The sequence below is a fragment of the Adelges cooleyi genome, unplaced genomic scaffold (genome assembly GCF_023614345.1).
Source record: "Adelges cooleyi isolate 19-005CV unplaced genomic scaffold, UGA_ACOO_1.1 ACOO_flye_CR_arks_rails_tigmint_CR_PRNA_8, whole genome shotgun sequence".
Classification (NCBI taxonomy): Eukaryota; Metazoa; Arthropoda; class Insecta; order Hemiptera; family Adelgidae; genus Adelges; species Adelges cooleyi.
Genome location: NW_026096513.1, coordinates 259237 through 276701, shown reverse-complemented (window position 1 = coordinate 276701; position 17465 = coordinate 259237). Strand labels below are relative to the sequence as shown.

Genomic DNA, 17465 nt, shown 5'->3' with positions numbered 1-17465 from the left:
AAAGTCTATGAAAATAAGTAATAACAGATTAAACTGTGTATAAAAAATATATTTTTCTTTTTACACAATATATCAATTTAATTATTTATGATAATGTTTTTATGTATATATATATTTTTTTTATTATTATAAATAACAATTACTTATTAGCCACGTACAAAATTCACCATTTTTTGTTAATATAAATTATACAACTGATAAATTGTTTAAATATTATATTATATTATCCTAGAATTTATTATATGGTAAAATTATTAATATAAATAATTGATGGTTAAACAGTTAACATGTACATATCGTTTTCCAGTTAATAGGAATAGGCATAATATACTAATATTTTCCATGGTATCAAAACATTTTATTTGCTAAAAAAAATTCGGAATCTATATAAATGGCATTTCGTTAAAATTTCTAAATAAATGTTAACAAAATATGTATTAATCGCTTGTACAATCTTCAATAGAAGACTGATTTTGCTGGTCACCGCCACCTTCTTCTTCAACTGTGGGGGGAGAGGAATGATTATGATCATTTTCAGAATCTGTGTTGTCGAATGAACCAGATGGTTGGACTGCCTGAGTTGTTGTTCGAGGAGTTTCACTGCCCTTAGGACCATCTTTGCCCGATACCAAATGAGAAGGTTCATTACGATTTTGCATTCCTTTAATATTTTTTTCCCCTTTTCGCCATAGTGTTATTTCCTGTTGAAGTAAATGTTTGAAATTCTTTATTTTATAATTTGCTGGGTATCACATATAATAACATGCAACAATCAGTATTCATTTACGTAAGCTATGTAAATTTGTTAATTTATGAGAATTCTATGTAATATCTTAAGAGACGATTGGGTGTACAGATCTAAATTTTAAATGTACACTATCAAATGCCAATCCAATAATATTTTGTATGCCAATCAAGAATATGCAATGTTGTGCCGCTCACAATTAGTTGAGAAATAATTAACGTTTAATAATAATAATATTCGAATGGCGTATTTGACCGGAAGGACTATAGCTAACTTATGCCAGTTTGGTCGCCTGCGGGCGCATAGCAATTCTGCCATGCTTATCAGGGGTGGATGGTGTGGGTCGCCGCTAAAAATCTGGGTGGTCACCCATCCGGGTTCAAGCAGCAACGGCCACAGCTTAACCTCAAGAGCCACGCGTCAGCTGAGGTGTCCACTGCGCCACACCGCCCCGATTAACGTTTAAGATGATATTATACATCCACTTTCCAGCGTTAAAGCATACTTACGCAGAATGCATTTAACTCGCTCCTTAGAGCAAAAATACCTATAATGAAAACGAATGATGACACAATTTTTGAGGCAATGTCATATCCTTATTTTGATAAACATAATATTTAACTTTTTTAAAATAGCTATACGGCCTGGGCCTAGGAGTAGAGGAGTGGCCGAGTGGGTAAGGCGGCAGTGTGTTAGCGCTCACTGTCACCGGTTCGAAACTTGGTCACGGGTCCTCCGTTTGCCGGGCGAGCAAACATCTGGTGAAAAGGAACCGCCAACAGCAAAGGATTGACAAACTGTCCCGGATAGCGAATTCATGAAAAACCGTCGCAGACAGCGCATTCTTCTGGAAACCATCATCGCATGATGGAGCTTTCAAGGCCTGTTAGGCTTACATAATGATGATGAAAATAGCTATAACTCTTTTTTACATTATTATTTTCAAAATCAGATAGACATTGTCTCCAAAATGTTGTTATCTTTCGATTTCATAATAGGTGGTTTTTCTCTAAAACAACCATGGACCTAATTAAACACATTCTGCATAGCTATATTTAAATGAAAAAAATATTTAAAATCCCTGTCAAGGATGCTGTGATAGTTTGAAAAATTAATTAACTACCAAAAAAGAGCCCTAATTGCTAAACTAATATTACACATTACCGTTAAAACTTTAAATTATGATTTTATTAAATTTTAATTAAGTATTTTTGGATGATTAGTTTATTCTTAATCATATTTTGTACAGTTCTGAGCCACCTATCCTTTTTAATCAGTAAAATTACTATTCTACCATCTTTTTTGAGGATCATAATAATCCTTACCGTTATAAATCATAATTGCAAACAACAACTTTAAAAAAAAGTTGAGTTAAATTTTCGCAGATTTGTTATCTGCATAAAGTACATTTACACCAGCAATTTTTTTGTTGAGTGATGAAACTATTAGTTTAATAAAAGTGTAATTTGTTAGTTTTTAGAATCATATGAACTTACTTGCTGTTTAAAATAGCGCCTATCTTCTTCATCCATTAGAACTAGATTCAAAAAATATCTCACAGAAAACCTCTTGTTGACATCTCTCATTGTAGGTGTCAAATCGTAACCAGCAAGAAATACCCGAATAGGAATACTCTCTCCACGTACTGGCGCACCATCCATTATTTCATACTTTGCAATAGTTTCATTTTCATTAAATGTGTTGGGACCTAATAGACAAAATAACAAAATATAATAGTTAATAAAAATAATACCAATTGGAATGTTGAAGATTTGCCTGACCTGATTACAATGTTTACAATAGTATTTAAAACAAATTGTTGATCAGTTCGATAAAAAAGCCTTAAAATTTCAAGTATTCTAGCTTAAAAACTAATCAAATTTTTAAATAAACGATTCTTAAAGCTGAACTATGATACTTAATAATCACTCTCTAGGTAAATCACAATGAAAATTTGTTTTATCAAGTTACAGCGCATTTAAATTGATAAAACTGTTAGCTTGATAACTTACTATGAAAAAATTATTTTACAAAATATCAAAAGAAGGATTTCCAATTATAATATTTAAGGCTTTAAGAATCTTTTTTACAATTAAACATATTTGATTAATTTTCAAGTTGAAATTGTTTATTATTTTCTATGTTAATCAAATGCAAAAGAAAATTATGAGGGAGTGCTTAAGAATTAAACTAGGATCTGAAATTTGAAGGAATTCTTATTTTAATTGTCTACTTTCATTGAAAGGTTAAGCCGTAGGAGAAGAAAAAAAACAATCTAAATATAAATTCACAATTGTACATTTTTTTGTTCTCATTTTACTTATATTGTAAAATATTAATAATAATAATATTTATATTACCAGATCCGGTAGTCTCCCGTTTAATTATGGCTATTTCCATATGTTTAATTTTTATCCGTACCAGTAAAAAATAAATTTTACCGACAATCACGTCTTTTAAATGGTATCTAAGGAGTAAAAGTAAAACAAAAATATTGGAAATCATCAGACAACCCTAACCATACTGTAATTTTGTTTTTATTTCGTGCACAGCAAAACTTACTTGCACTTGTTGTATTCAAACTCAATATGCAAACAATCTTCAATTCCAACCTCCATTTTTATACTATTGTTCATATCTGGATAAGAGGATAAGGTATGAACAACTATGTCCATTTCCTTAACAATATCATAAATCCTTCGTATAATGGTAACTCTTAAAAAGTATCTGGAAAATCAAACACAAAAAGCTTATTAGCACTATATAATATATTTAAATACTAGTACATACCTTAATCTAACATTAGAACCAGTATAAGTCTCGTATGGCTTCTCTACATTTAAGAATTCAAAATTATACGAAGTATTCTGTAACATTTCACCAGGTCTGGCTAACTCTTTGACTAGTGACGTGAACTCATGATGATTTCCTCGATCATAATACATTTCTATTTGACCTATAAATTCAACCTTGATACCCTGATGCTCCAGACGACTACTCGACTTTTTTAATACAACATTTACCTGTTATAAAAAAAAATTCACAACAATTACCAAGTGTTTTACTTCCTAAACTATGTACATAATTTATAAGATTAAAGGTAAAATAGTATTTATTGTTTTTAATATTTCTTTTAACTTTTAACGTAAAAATGAATATACATTAATTTAAGTCAAAAGATTATCCATATCAAACAAAAACATACCTACACATAGTTGAATGAAAAAATAGTAGGTAAACAAAAAACATTACATTTAATAATTTAGTACATCATTAAACAAAAATAAATTACTTTTCCGGACACTGTTTCTCCATCATAGTAAATTAAGCTCTGATCCTTTTTACTATTCTCGTCAAGTTTCTTCTTTCCATCGGGCCGATCTAGTATTATTTCTACTTCGGCTGTTTGACCAAGTCCAAAAAATGTCTAAGTTAAAAAACAAAAAATGAGATTAAATTAAATGTTTTCACATAACTAATTATAATTTATAAATAGATATTTCATATACAATTGTTTTTAAATATCTGAAACCTATCCCTTTTTGTGGTATCAATAAAAAAAAATGACTATAATGTCGAATTTGCTGAATTTCGAAAAGGTTTTAATTCTTTTTTATTTGCCTAACTGATAAAATAATTAAAATTTTATATTATTCACTTAGGGAAGCTTTTCTTCAATTTGATATTTATTATATTCATTCTATAATATAATAAACTTTGTATATGCAGTTTTATGTTTACAACACACTACTGTATGTTAAATGTTGATAGAACTTAATTATGCACCTCAAATATAAATACAAATTTAGAAACCTTGTTTACTTAAACAAACATCGAAATAGTTAGTCTAAAAATAATTCATAAATATAAAATATATGTTGTATTGTTATTTTTCTTAATACCCCAGTATTTATTTAGAAATTATTTCAAGTACTAGAATGAGCAATCTATGCATTGCTTATAAACTCTAAATACTCATACACAAACATCTAGGTAAAATTTGAATGAATAATGATTACATTATAAAACATGAAGTACTTTATGGTGATAATAAATCTTCACTGAAGAACAGATTCTGACATATTATATCATTATTATGTATGTAAATTTAGATTATCTAACGTTTATAAGTATTCGTATATAGACGCATAAAAAATGCCTAAAATAATAATAGCGAATGATTTAACACTGAATACAGACAATTATTACATAGATGACGACTGTACACTCAATTCTATCGAATTGAAACCGTTCATTATTTTGAACACAACAATAATGTGCGCGTAAAATGTTTGATAAACAAGTTATTGGTAATCATGTTATTTGTAAACTATATTATTGTGGAATTTATTATTTGTGCTCTCGGTGTTTGCCGCTTACCATTTCGAATGCCGATTGTTCTTATACCAACAACGACTCGCCGTCAATGACGACGATTTTGAAGACAAGTTTGAAAAACCTCTGATGATACGAATCAAACTGCCAAGTTCTCCTATGCTAGCCCGGGTTCCATAGTTTTACTAATTACTCGTTGAAAAACTGCGAAAATCCAAGTACGGTAAATAAATATTTATCATGAAATCAAAGAAAAACACCCACAAACTAACGAGAAAAGTTAATTTTTTTCTTTTTCGCGACTTTTGAGATAAGTCTAACACTATAATATGACGGGTTAATAATTCAGTGCAGCCACACGCGAGAACACAAATACATGTACATTGAGTTTTTCTCTACTACTCAATTAAGTGACAGTAGCGCGTAATTTTTATTATTTATTGCCATGTTAGGCTATCAAGCTCTAATTATTATGATTTCATGGTTTACATAGACTATACAAATTGAGAAAACAACGTGCACAATATCAATGTACACAGTGCAGTATCTTTTTATATAGAAGCGATCTACCATACTAATAATTCCTTAAATACTTTTTGTAGTGTCTGTTATAAAATGAAAACACAATTTTGGAACAAAACACAAGAAACAACACTTTTGTATTATCTTTCTGAATTTCGATTTTGGTCACAAAATTTGTCTGGACGTTGTAAAAATTGTCTAAAGCTTATTGCATAACGTGCATTCAACAAATGGTTGCATCCCCAACTGATTTGAAATTTTCACTGAAAAACAATCGCACTATTATATACTTTTACATTATAGCACTTTTATCACAAAATAACAAGTTGTAGAAGTAATGATTGTTATTTATTTTACATGTTAGTCAATTAGTTCACAATTATAATTTGTACACCTTTTTAGCTGAACATAAAACAATTTTAAAGTAAAATGTACAAAATAGTTACTTATAATATTTTTAGTACATAATTAAAAATCATTCAGTCACTTTATTATATATATATATATTTTTTTTTAAATACACTAACACATACTATCTACATACTAAAATAAACAATTAAAAAAATATAAGACTGAAAACAGAAGCTAATTCGATACAATTATCAAGAAATTAGTAATAACCAGTCTTCAAATCTCGGTTATGGTTTTACACCTCTTCGCACCCTGTCTACATTAAAAAGTTTGACACCAAGCAATAAGTATTATCTGATTATCGAATAAAATAGTTTGTTATACAATTATAAAAATATATACTTAACAATAATTGTGTTTGATTTTTGCATAGTCAATTTTTAATTATTTTTTCATGACATTAATGTTTCCCCAACAAACTTTTTATACTATATATATATATATATATATATATATATATATATAATTATTAGAATAACAACTATTAGATCTCTTAAGGAAAAATTTCTAAAATATAATATAAAATCTCAAATTTGTATTTATAGATTAATATATTTTAGGAATTTCTTACTTTTACTTAAATACAGTAAAATAGAGGTAATGTTAGTCATATTATACAAATGTTTATTGCATTAAAATATTCGGATAATTTTTATAAATATTGCTCTTTTATATTTTTAATTATTTAATTAATCCTAATATTTTAATCATGAATATATTTGAAATAAACATAAAAATATGTTTTCAACCATTATTTTGTTTCTAAATTTATAACAACAAATATTTAGTGTAACTATATAAAAACAAATATTTAAAAAAATATAACTTCCAATGTATAACATGAATTATTAAATTATATTTTGATTATTGAAAAAGTGTAAAGAAGTTAAAACTTTTATCAAGAAAAATCACATTCAAAATATAGATAATTTAGGTACAACTGATACTTAAAAGAATTTTAATAACTCAATAAATTATTGCCAATAATAATAATACTAAAAACAGTAAAAATGACTTAGATTTTTTTTTAAAGCTATTAAAACGATACAAATTTACATACATACTTTTATGTTGTCAACCATAGAAGTTATGAGAAAATGTGTATCTATGTTACACCTGTCTTAGTATTAACAAGCAATAATAATAGCACCTTACTAGTGTAAAGTCTTTAGTTAAATTATAATTGTTTTAATGTTTGAAAATGAGTTCGTTGTAGTTGCAATAATTAATAAAACACGTCAAAAGTTCTGTTGCCTTTTTCGTTTTTGATCCATTGCGTCTAATATTGGTTGGCGTTTTGTTTGGTACCGATGTCGTAGTTCATCAATTTCATGTTCCATTTCAGAATCCAAATTTGACATTCTTTGTTGTAAGTCATCAAAACTTAAAAATTTTAACTACAAAATAGTTTTAAATAATTGAAGTTTAATAATAGATTATTATGATGATAGATGTACACTAAAATTCTACTTTCTACATTATCATTGAAAACTTACGAATTCAAAATCTCCTTCAACAATTGGCGAGTAGTATCGATTTTGTTGGGCCACGGCTTGTACATTTGCATCAGGTCTACAATTATTTGATGGCATAGGAAATTGATTGGACGATATTGTTTTATCAGGGTCTATGGTCTAAATTTAGTAATGATTCTTCAATGTATAATAAAAAAATATTTTATAAAAAATATTAAACTTGAATTTAATTACCTGAGTTGAATCTTGTGCAGAACTAGAAATCTCATTAAATAATTTATTTTCTACTAAATTGTCAGCCTAAATTAACAACAAATCATTAGTACAAAAAAACATTAAGTAACACAGAATACATTTTTTTTAATAAATTGTACAAAATTAAATAGTTACAATGATTTTGTTGACATATATTTTACATACTTTTGACTTTTCTGCTATTTTCTTATCAAAATGATCCAAAAATAAAGGTCTGTACTTTTTTCCTGACTCTTCTGGACCAGTATCATGCCCTAAAAGTTTAAATATTTGTAAAGTAAAAACTTTAGGGGTTTCCCAAAAAATAATATACTTTTCATTGTAGAGTCATCTTCTCCGTCACTATTGATAACCATTGTTCGTAATTCTTCAATTAATGAATTACTTTTTAAACTTGTACCCTTTGATTTATCTGGTACAAGGGTACCTTCATCTACTATCATTGTACGACTATCAATGTCATCATCCTAGAAAATTTGATTACATAAAATTATAATAATTGTATAGTACGGTATACAATAAAAAATAGAATAAATAAGAATTACTTTTAAATTTTGATCTTTAGGTTCCGTAGAAGTTATTACACAAGATAATGTATTTGAGCGAAGATTTTGATTTTCTCTAATTTCTCTAGCTTCAGCTATCATTTGACTTAAAATTTCTGGTGGTTTACCATTTCCTTTTAAAAATTTAAATTATAATAATTAGTTTTATTACAAATTATAATATAGATAATAATAATTTTGTTTTATTTAAAATAGGCACTAAAAAAACCTTGATATTGTAACTAAATAATATTATGCAATTTACATTATAATACACTTAACATTTATAATAAAAGATAATAATTAATTAGTAGTTTAAAATTAATTTTAAAACAAATTTGAATAAAAATATATTTTTTAAAATTTTTGTGATTGTGCAAAATTTTCTTGTTTACACCAACTGTTTTAAAAATTTGAGCGTAGTTTAAACTAAAAAGTAAATTTCACTTAAATTAAAAGTATAGTTGATGCCAACGACCATGATTAAATATACTAGGTTTATGCACTTTTACCCCTTCTTCATCAAAATTTTCAACGATAAAAATAAAATGGCAGCGTAAGGGTTAGCCAATCAAATTAATTTATTTTATAAAGGTATTATTTATATATTTATCAAAAAAACAATGATGTACCCTTACGCTGCCATTTTATGAATTGATAATATAATAAAGTGGGGATATGCAATAATGTGTTTTAGTTACAATTTTTTAACTGCAGGTTCTTCAGATTTATTTAGAAATTCAAATTATTTACCTATAAATTCATGTTCCAACATTTTAGAAGCGGTTGCTCTTTCTTCAGGATTTTTAACTAAACACTGACTAACAAAATCAATAAATTCAGGTGACCACTTATCAGGTTCTCGAAACGATGGAGGTGGTTTGGTCGGTATCATAAATATGGCACGCATTGGATGAATATCTCCATAAGGTGGTTTTCCTTCTGCCATTTCCAACGCAGTTATTCCTAGATTTTCAATTACATGTTACTTTTACTTTAAAATAGTGATGGTAGACAAAAAAAAAAAAAATGTGTAAACAACAATTTCTATATATTTCTCAAAATACCCTAAAATGGTTTTTAACATATTGAAATAATTGAAAATAATTGATTAAATTTTTAGTCAGAAAAAATATATAGACATTCTGATATAGATATTCTGAATAAACTAGTACAATAAAATTTATTAATTTTTAAAATTTTTACCTATCTAGAGTATTGTTAGACATTTTTAAGACTTACACTTTATTTTATTAGCCTATGTTATTTAACAGGAGCGGATATTATACACTAATTTATTTATTATGAGAGCTTACGTCAGTTACATTGCACTTAAGCTTCAATTTAAGCCATAACTGATAATTGTTTTGAAAATAATGTTTATAGCATAAATAATGTCAATACAAATAAAAATTGAACGCCTAAAATACAATTATTTACAAATTATTTGACAAGAGTCGCTTATGCCTTTTTCCTTTTGTACTATACAGGGTGTTTCACGAAGACAATAGGACAAGAGGCACCCCTATATAGACAATATTATATTTTTTATTTTATTATACCAATTTTTTTATAGCACCTTATACCCTATTCTTTTTAAAACACGTTCCTAGTTTTCTATTTTATACAGTATTGCTATTAAGAGTTAATTACCTCTCCTTCATTCACAGTTTGTATAATTTTTAAAATTATAATTGACATTCAATTTACCTAAACTCCACATATCAGCAACACAATCATAACCTATTTCTTGGATAACTTCTGGTGCCATCCAAAATGGAGTTCCTATAACAGTGTTTCTTTTGGCCATAGTGTCCTATACATTAATAATTCAAAGTTGTTATCTAGAAAGAAAAAATTTAAAACCATTTTTATAAATTACAGTCAATTGTCCGGCTACTCCAAAATCAGCCAGTTTGGCATGGCCTTCAGAATTTAACAAAATATTTCCAGCTTTAATGTCTCGATGTATTTTTCTCCGTAAATGTAAATATTCTAATCCTTTAAGCGTATCTGATAATATGGTTGCTATTTCATCTTCTGACAGAGTTTTTTTTCGCAACCTCATGATGTCCGATACTGACCCAGCACCACAATATTCCATTACAATCTATTATAATAATTAATATTATAAAAATAAGGTTTTACTTAGTCAAGATATCTAAATTATAAGTACTAACCCATAGATCAGTATTTTTAAAATATGATCCATAATATTTGACAACATAAGGACTATCACATTGTTGCATTATTGAAATTTCTTTTATTATCTCCTGAAGGTCTGTATCAACTGGCACTTGTTTAATAGCTAAGACTTGACCAGATTCCTTATGTAGAGCTTTATAAACACTTCCATATGATCTAAAATGCAAAATGATTATTAAAACTCATTTGTGTGCAAGTGAAAACAATTTCATTACCCTTCTCCAAGTTTACATATAATATCAAACACTTCTTCGGGTTGCCTAGTTAAACTCTCTTCGGACAACTTTTTCAATTCGCTAAAAAAAAAAATATAATGCATATGTAGTCATTATTAATACATTTTATTTTATTTGTACAATAAATTCTAAGGTGGGATTTTACCTTTTCGAAGACATTTTTATTTGTCGGTTTTATAATTTACATCACAAATCTCCACTACTCATCAAGCAATTTGAGGTATATTTAATACAAATTATAAGTACATATTATTTACAAAATCCATGAAGACAAAAATGAAAAAATCAAACGAAAACAAAACTTTTTAGAATTTTAATAATAACAATTAAATCATAAATTGTACGGAAATCATTAAAAGTGATGGTAGCAACGGAAAGTATTTTTTTTTTAATTCCTTACAAATGATAACGAGATAAGGTATCAAAGTTGTTATCGCACTTTATAATAGACCTAATACTACAAGACTAGACGGAGCACGCATGTAGTTCCAGTGAGCCGACGTGACTGCGCTGTCGGCGGGTCTAGATGACGTCACTTGGTCATGTGCTCATGCGCAATGGTGTTCTCAGTTTGGTATAAGTACGGAATAGATAAAATCGAGTCACTTTCAATGTAAACAAATAAAGTGACGACCATTTTGTAAAGACCTTATTATTAGTATATGTTATATCTAAACACAACAAAAATAATAACGTTTAGGTATAACATTATAGTGGTGTAGCCTTAAGATGATGGCCGCCGCGTTTTTGTGTGATAGTGTGATAAGTATCTTTCCCGTGTTAATTTTTATCAGTGTCCGGGGCACTTTATATCATAGACCTATAAAGAAATCTTTATAGGTCTATGCTTTATATAAAATCTCTTATCAATCGACAACTAATGATACGATAACTAAACACCGCGCTGTAGTGAACACAGACGTTAATTATTATACTCTATAAACAAATTAAGTATTAAATAATTTTTAGACTTTAGTCACGACATTATGACAAACTACCTAGTGAAGTTTCAAGTTTCTTTAGTACCTTAATAATTTAAAATAATACTCCTGTTTTGAATAATGTGAAACTCAGCTTTTGACAAGTTCAACAAGATTTCACAGCGTTGCTGGTCATTGAAACAAATAATTATGGAGAAATTACGTAGTATACTATTATACCAAAATTTAATATGCAATGTGCGACATTGTAGGATGTATAGTACTGCTTCATCAACACAGTCCCTGTCTAAATTGTTTAACTATCCGGATTCAAAATTTAATTTTTTTTTTAATAATCGAACTGTAAGTTAATTGTATATTACAATTAATACAAATTAATTACAAATTAATTGTTAATACAATACTTTTTCATAATTAACATATTGACTATTGTCTATTAACAAAAAATAACTGATATATTGAGCAGTAATAAGTAATACTTGTATACAAATTACAGGGATTATTTGGTATACCAGAACTTTGTTCTTTTGAAGGATTCTACGCACTTAGAGAACGTACTAAATTGGAATGTGACAGTTTAATTGAAGAAATTTATAACTCTGACCGGTGAGAACTAACGTATTATATGTGTAAATGTTAGTTAATATTCACTTTAAAATTATGCTAGATTTTGTTGATATAAACTTGTTGGTATAAACTCATGGCAATATGTATTGCTTTTCAGCTTACAATTATTTATTGTGTTCAATGTATACTACTAACTCATATACTAGAACATTGTTGAAATCTGTGAATATTATAATATACTATTTTATTTTTATGTATACAGTAAAAAAAACCTAGTGCCATTGTTTGATCAACTGTCCAATAGCCTTTGTTGTCTTGCTGATTTAGCTGAATTCATTCGTACTGCACATCCCGATTCATCATTCATTGTAGCTGCAGAAGATTCTTGTCTTTCAATGAACTCCATCGTTGAAAAGTAATTTTTTTTCTGACAGTAATAGCAGCTAGAGTCTATTGCCATTTGGTCAATAAAGTAACATGATATGTTCTTCATATCATATGCAAAAAAAAAAACTATTCAAATTCTACCTTGCTTTTAATAATATAAAGTTATACCTTATTTCTTAAGCGAATGCTGTGTTTTTGTACCAATAAAAATAAGCAACGGAGATTTTTGTATTTTATACCAAAATCCAACTAATGTTTTTAAGCTAGCCAATTTACCTAGCCTAAAGCATATATTTTAATTTTCAGGTTAAACACTAATAAAAGACTTTATACTAACTTGAAAGAAGTACTTACAAACGGTGATAAATATCCAATGACAAAAGAAGACATTCACGTTGGTCAACTATTTTTATTCGACTTTGAGTTAAATGGAATTCATTTAGAAGAGAAAAAAAGGCAATATGTCGTTGACTTGAATAACTATATTTTAATTACTGGCCAGAGATTTATGATTGCTGCAGAAAAATCAAGAAATGTCGATGTATCCAAAATTTCTGATACTGTTTTAAAAGAGTAAATTAACAGTCTTTTATATTATCAATAAAATTTGAAAATTCTGATATTTATTTTTAGGTATGTTAATCAAAATGGACAAATAATTGTTAAACATACTAATGCTCATTCAGATAATCCATTGGTAAGAGAGGCAGCTTTTAAAATTTTTCATAGTCCAAATGAAGAGTCTGAACAGTTATTGGATAATCTTTTGGAATGTCGCCATAAGCTCGCTTTGACATGTGGATTTCCTTCTTACGCTCATAGGTAGAAATAATGTTAACAATTGTATTTCAAGTATAAAGTTAAATGATGTGTATAGGGCTTTAAAAAATAGCATAGCTGAAGATCCTACTTTTGTAATGGAATTTTTAAATGTATTAAATACAGAATTAAGGGCTCGTTCAGTAATTGATTATAAAACTATGAAGAAGGCTAATAATCATCAGGTAAAATCCAATTATTCTATATCCAACTTGGGCATTATTTAAATAAAAATTCAAACAATAAAAAAATATTGTTTAAATACATACTTAATGTAAATAAAAGTTAATATTAACGCTCTAAAAGTATTAGCATTGAGTATATATTGAACAATATATACTCAATGGTATTAGATAGTATAATAATAAAAGTCAGGGCCCTTTCAAAATATTAAACATGCGAGAGGCAACGTTAGCATAAATTCAGGGGTTAAGCTAGGTGAGGTTTTATCAACAATACTATTCAACATTGTTTTGCATAAAGCTGCATAAGATACAAATAAAACAGAAAGCATTATCAACAAGTTGTGGAAAATCTGCGCTTATGCATATGATATTGTAATAATAGCAAGAATCGAAGGCACCATGAGGGAAGCTTACTGAAGTAAAGAAAATGAGGGAAAAACTATGGCATTAAAAATTAACAAAAAGAAAACTAAATACATGAAACTATCATCCGTAGTAGAAGCGTGTCACAGAGTACAAAATATTACAATCGTTGAAAATAACTTTGAAGGTGTAAATGAATTTCTGTATTTAAGGATCACCCATTAATAATAGCAAGAATGAAAAAAAAAATTCTGTCAGAAGAAATGAAAGAAGAATTATGGCTAACAACCGCACATACTTTGTCAATATTACACTCTGTAAATCAAAGCTGTTGTTGAAAGCTACTAAGATGAAGCTATATTAAACCCATAGTTTGCTATGGAGCCGAAACTTGGACATTGTCAAAACCGAATGCCAACAGGTTAAGATATTTAAAAGGAAAGTGATAAGAAATAGTGAATGAAGAAGGAGATGGATGACAACAAAATAGAGCAGATTATAGAAAATGATAATATTGTGAAATACATAAAATCATGCAAGGTCAGATGATTGGGTCATGTCGAAAGAATGGATGAGGAAAGAATATCCAAACACATAATGCAAGAATGGAAGGAACCAGAAGTTAAGAACTTCCAAGTAGTAGATGGCTGAATGAAGTAAAGAAAAATCTACAACAGATGGATATACTAAACTGGAGAAATGCAGATAAAGAACGGGATGAGTGGATAAAAAGTGTTTTGGAAGTCAAGGATCACTATAGCCTGTAGTGCTCATGAGTAGTAGAGAGGTAGCATAACATTTGATAAACTAATAAAATTTCATTTTGCCAGGAAACGTTTGTTGCTTGGTCCAGCCATTATAAAAGTTCAAACAATAAAATTAAATACCTAAATAATTATTTAGAAAATCGAACTTTGTAAGTTTGTGAATATTATTTATATAATATATTACACTATAATAATATATAAATTTATTTGATTTAGTTCTTTAAAATACATTTATTTGAATTATACATTATTTGAATCATTCAAAACGCATATTACCAAGTAAAAAGGAATTTGAACTTTTAAGTAATAAATTATTTTCAATAATTTCAAAAAATTTGTTATATGCGTAATATTCTTTTTTATTATTTAAATACAAATTGCCCAGGTTTTTACTTTATTAACTATTGTAAAAATTATTTTGCTTATCTTTCTAATTAATTTGTTTAAAAAAAAAAATGAATTAGACTGTTGCACCTTGGGACGTACAATATATATCAAATAAAATTAAACAAGATCATCTCAAATATTCGATGATTGATTATTCGGCCTTTTTTTCCTTGGGAGACTGTATGGAAGGTTTGAATTTAATTTTTAATAGTTTATACAACATCAACATGGTATTTGAAGATCTAGAGCCGGGTGAAGGATGGGCGGACCGAGTACACAAATTGGCCGGTATTATAACAAATATAGTTGTGTTGTTTCTTGTAACTTAATTTTTTTTTTTTTTAGTAACACATAATACTGAAGGTTTATTGGGCTATATATATTGTGATTTTTTCGAAAGACCTGGAAAATTACATAATGACTCTCACTATGTGGTTAGAGGTGGACGCCAATTGACAAATGATTCTTATCAAGTATAAATTTACATTATGGTTATTTATTGACATGTCAAAAACATAAAATAATTCCTTAATTTGACATATATTTTTTTTTAGTATAAAAAGTATTTATATAGATATAAAATATTTTTACAAATTTTAAGTACTCTAATTCGTATTGACAAAAAAGTTACCATAATATAGGTAAACAAATGAATTAGGTGCAGTTACCTTTACGCTTCTCAAAAATAAATGGATACTTTGAATTAAAACTTTGTAGTTATGTAAATTTGAGTTATTGGGTTATTTAAATCATAATCCTGCTTGTAGGCTTGACATATAAAAAAACAGTGTTTTAAATAAAATTATTTTTTATTTTTATAAAAAGACAAAGGATTTTTTCATTGTAAACCACACTTTTTTTAACTTAAAAAACAACAATTAAAAAAAAACCACTCATTTTTACTTCTTAATAAGCATAATCCTGCAAAATAGTAATAATGTAAAATAGTATTAATTGATTAATAATTATTTAGGTTCCAATAGTGGTAGTCATGTTAAATGTCGTATGGCGTGGTAGTCACGGTCCCGTGTTATTACATCCAGGTACGGTCGAAAATTTATTTCACGAATTTGGTCACGCTATTCACTCTATGTTGGGTCGTACGAAATATCAACATGTTAACGGGACAAGGTGTGCCACAGATTTAGCGGAATTTCCATCAGTGTTAATGGAATATTACGCTACTCAACCTCAAGTAAGTCAGAAATCAAGAAAAAATGTCAGTGTTTAAATTTGGTTTTCAATAGGTGATAAAGCGATACGCCAAACACTATAGGACTAAAGAACCTATGCCCGATGAGATGTTGAACAGATTGTGTACTTCGAAATATTTGTTTGCCGCATCAGAAATGCAATTGCAACTTTTCTATTCTGTACTTGATCAGCAATATCATACGAACGCACCTCAACCAAAGAGTACAACAAATATGCTCGCCAAGCTTCAAGTAGAATATTATGGTCTACCTTATGTTGAAAACACAGTAATAACTAGTTTAAATCCTGAATTTGTCTGCATCTGTTAAATTGTTACAAAATTAATTAATTATTTTAAATTTTATATTCAGGCATGGCAATTACGTTTTTCTCATTTTGTTGGTTATGGATCAAAATATTACTCATATTTAGTGTCAAAAGCTATAGCAGCACGAACTTGGCACGAATTTTTAAGCCAAGACCCACTCAACAATAGTCAGGGTGAACATCTGCGCAATGAATGTTTACAACATGGTGGCGGTAAGCCGGCAAGAAGTTTAGTAGCCGATTATTTAAAAACTTCAGTTACACCCAAACTACTTGCATCTTCATTAATAGAAGATATCGATCAAGGCATTGAGTTATTCAATATGTCCAAAGACATATAAATGAAATAAATAACATCAGTTTCATATTAATTAGACATCATATGTACCAAGTTTTTTTTTTTAATGTAAATAAAATTATTGTTTGTTTTTTTTCTCTAGTTTAATAAAACAGAACTATCAACAGCGTCTTGATAAAAAATCAAATTGTGCGCTTTCTTTACTCATAATAATATGTACATTTTCTGAAAAGTTTTTAAATTAAAACCCTCCCCACAAAAAATTCAGCTTAGTTTTGTAGAGAGGAGGTGGCTAACATCGGTTATGTATTTGTGGAAATCGAAATAGATTCAAGTTTTTTGCTTTTACCATTGCACGAAAAACATTCACTTATAGAAGTGATTTTAATTCGAATTATTAAATACTTAATTTTTATAATACATTTTAATTTTCGCCTAATAATTAAATTGTCAGCTATTTGAATAATTAGGCTAAATATTCAAATTATTTGGGTAACTCCC

General features: G+C 27.9%; 3 protein-coding genes across 5 annotated transcripts; 1 reads left to right on the top strand and 2 right to left on the bottom strand.

Annotated features, from left to right (window-relative positions):
• Positions 1-159: 159 nt before the first annotated feature.
• Positions 160-5402, bottom strand: LOC126845616 (vacuolar protein sorting-associated protein 26B-like). The gene is made up of 7 exons (XM_050584379.1): positions 5126-5402; positions 4038-4172; positions 3536-3768; positions 3308-3472; positions 3106-3212; positions 2242-2453; positions 160-701 (listed from the first exon to the last, which is right to left on the bottom strand). The coding sequence occupies exons 1-7, from the start codon at positions 5126-5128 to the stop codon at positions 438-440; spliced, it is 1119 nt and encodes a 372-aa protein (XP_050440336.1). The 5' UTR covers positions 5129-5402; the 3' UTR covers positions 160-437.
• Positions 5403-6824: 1422 nt separating this feature from the next.
• On the bottom strand, positions 6825-11084 carry LOC126845644 (serine/threonine-protein kinase 3). Its single transcript, XM_050584426.1, has 12 exons — positions 10875-11084; positions 10709-10789; positions 10469-10649; positions 10171-10398; positions 9999-10104; positions 9042-9254; positions 8289-8422; positions 8057-8210; positions 7909-7997; positions 7723-7788; positions 7510-7647; positions 6825-7410 (listed from the first exon to the last, which is right to left on the bottom strand). Exons 1-12 carry the CDS (start codon positions 10886-10888, stop codon positions 7252-7254), a joined length of 1563 nt encoding a protein of 520 aa, XP_050440383.1. The 5' UTR covers positions 10889-11084; the 3' UTR covers positions 6825-7251.
• A 502-nt stretch (positions 11085-11586) lies between these two features.
• LOC126845816 (mitochondrial intermediate peptidase) lies at positions 11587-17106 on the top strand. 3 transcript variants are annotated; one of them, XM_050584737.1, is made up of 11 exons: positions 11589-12012; positions 12167-12276; positions 12500-12652; positions 12931-13197; positions 13258-13446; positions 13502-13628; positions 15223-15433; positions 15491-15618; positions 16119-16340; positions 16393-16626; positions 16711-17100. In XM_050584737.1, the coding sequence occupies exons 1-11, from the start codon at positions 11860-11862 to the stop codon at positions 17005-17007; spliced, it is 2091 nt and encodes a 696-aa protein (XP_050440694.1). In that variant the 5' UTR covers positions 11589-11859; the 3' UTR covers positions 17008-17100. The 3 variants fall into 3 exon arrangements, with proteins under 3 accessions (XP_050440696.1, XP_050440695.1, XP_050440694.1); XM_050584738.1 differs by lacking the exon at positions 13502-13628 and having other exon boundaries at positions 11588-12012; positions 15357-15433; positions 16711-17105; XM_050584739.1 differs by lacking the exons at positions 15223-15433; positions 15491-15618 and having other exon boundaries at positions 11587-12012; positions 16711-17106.
• The last annotated feature ends 359 nt before the right edge of the window (positions 17107-17465 follow it).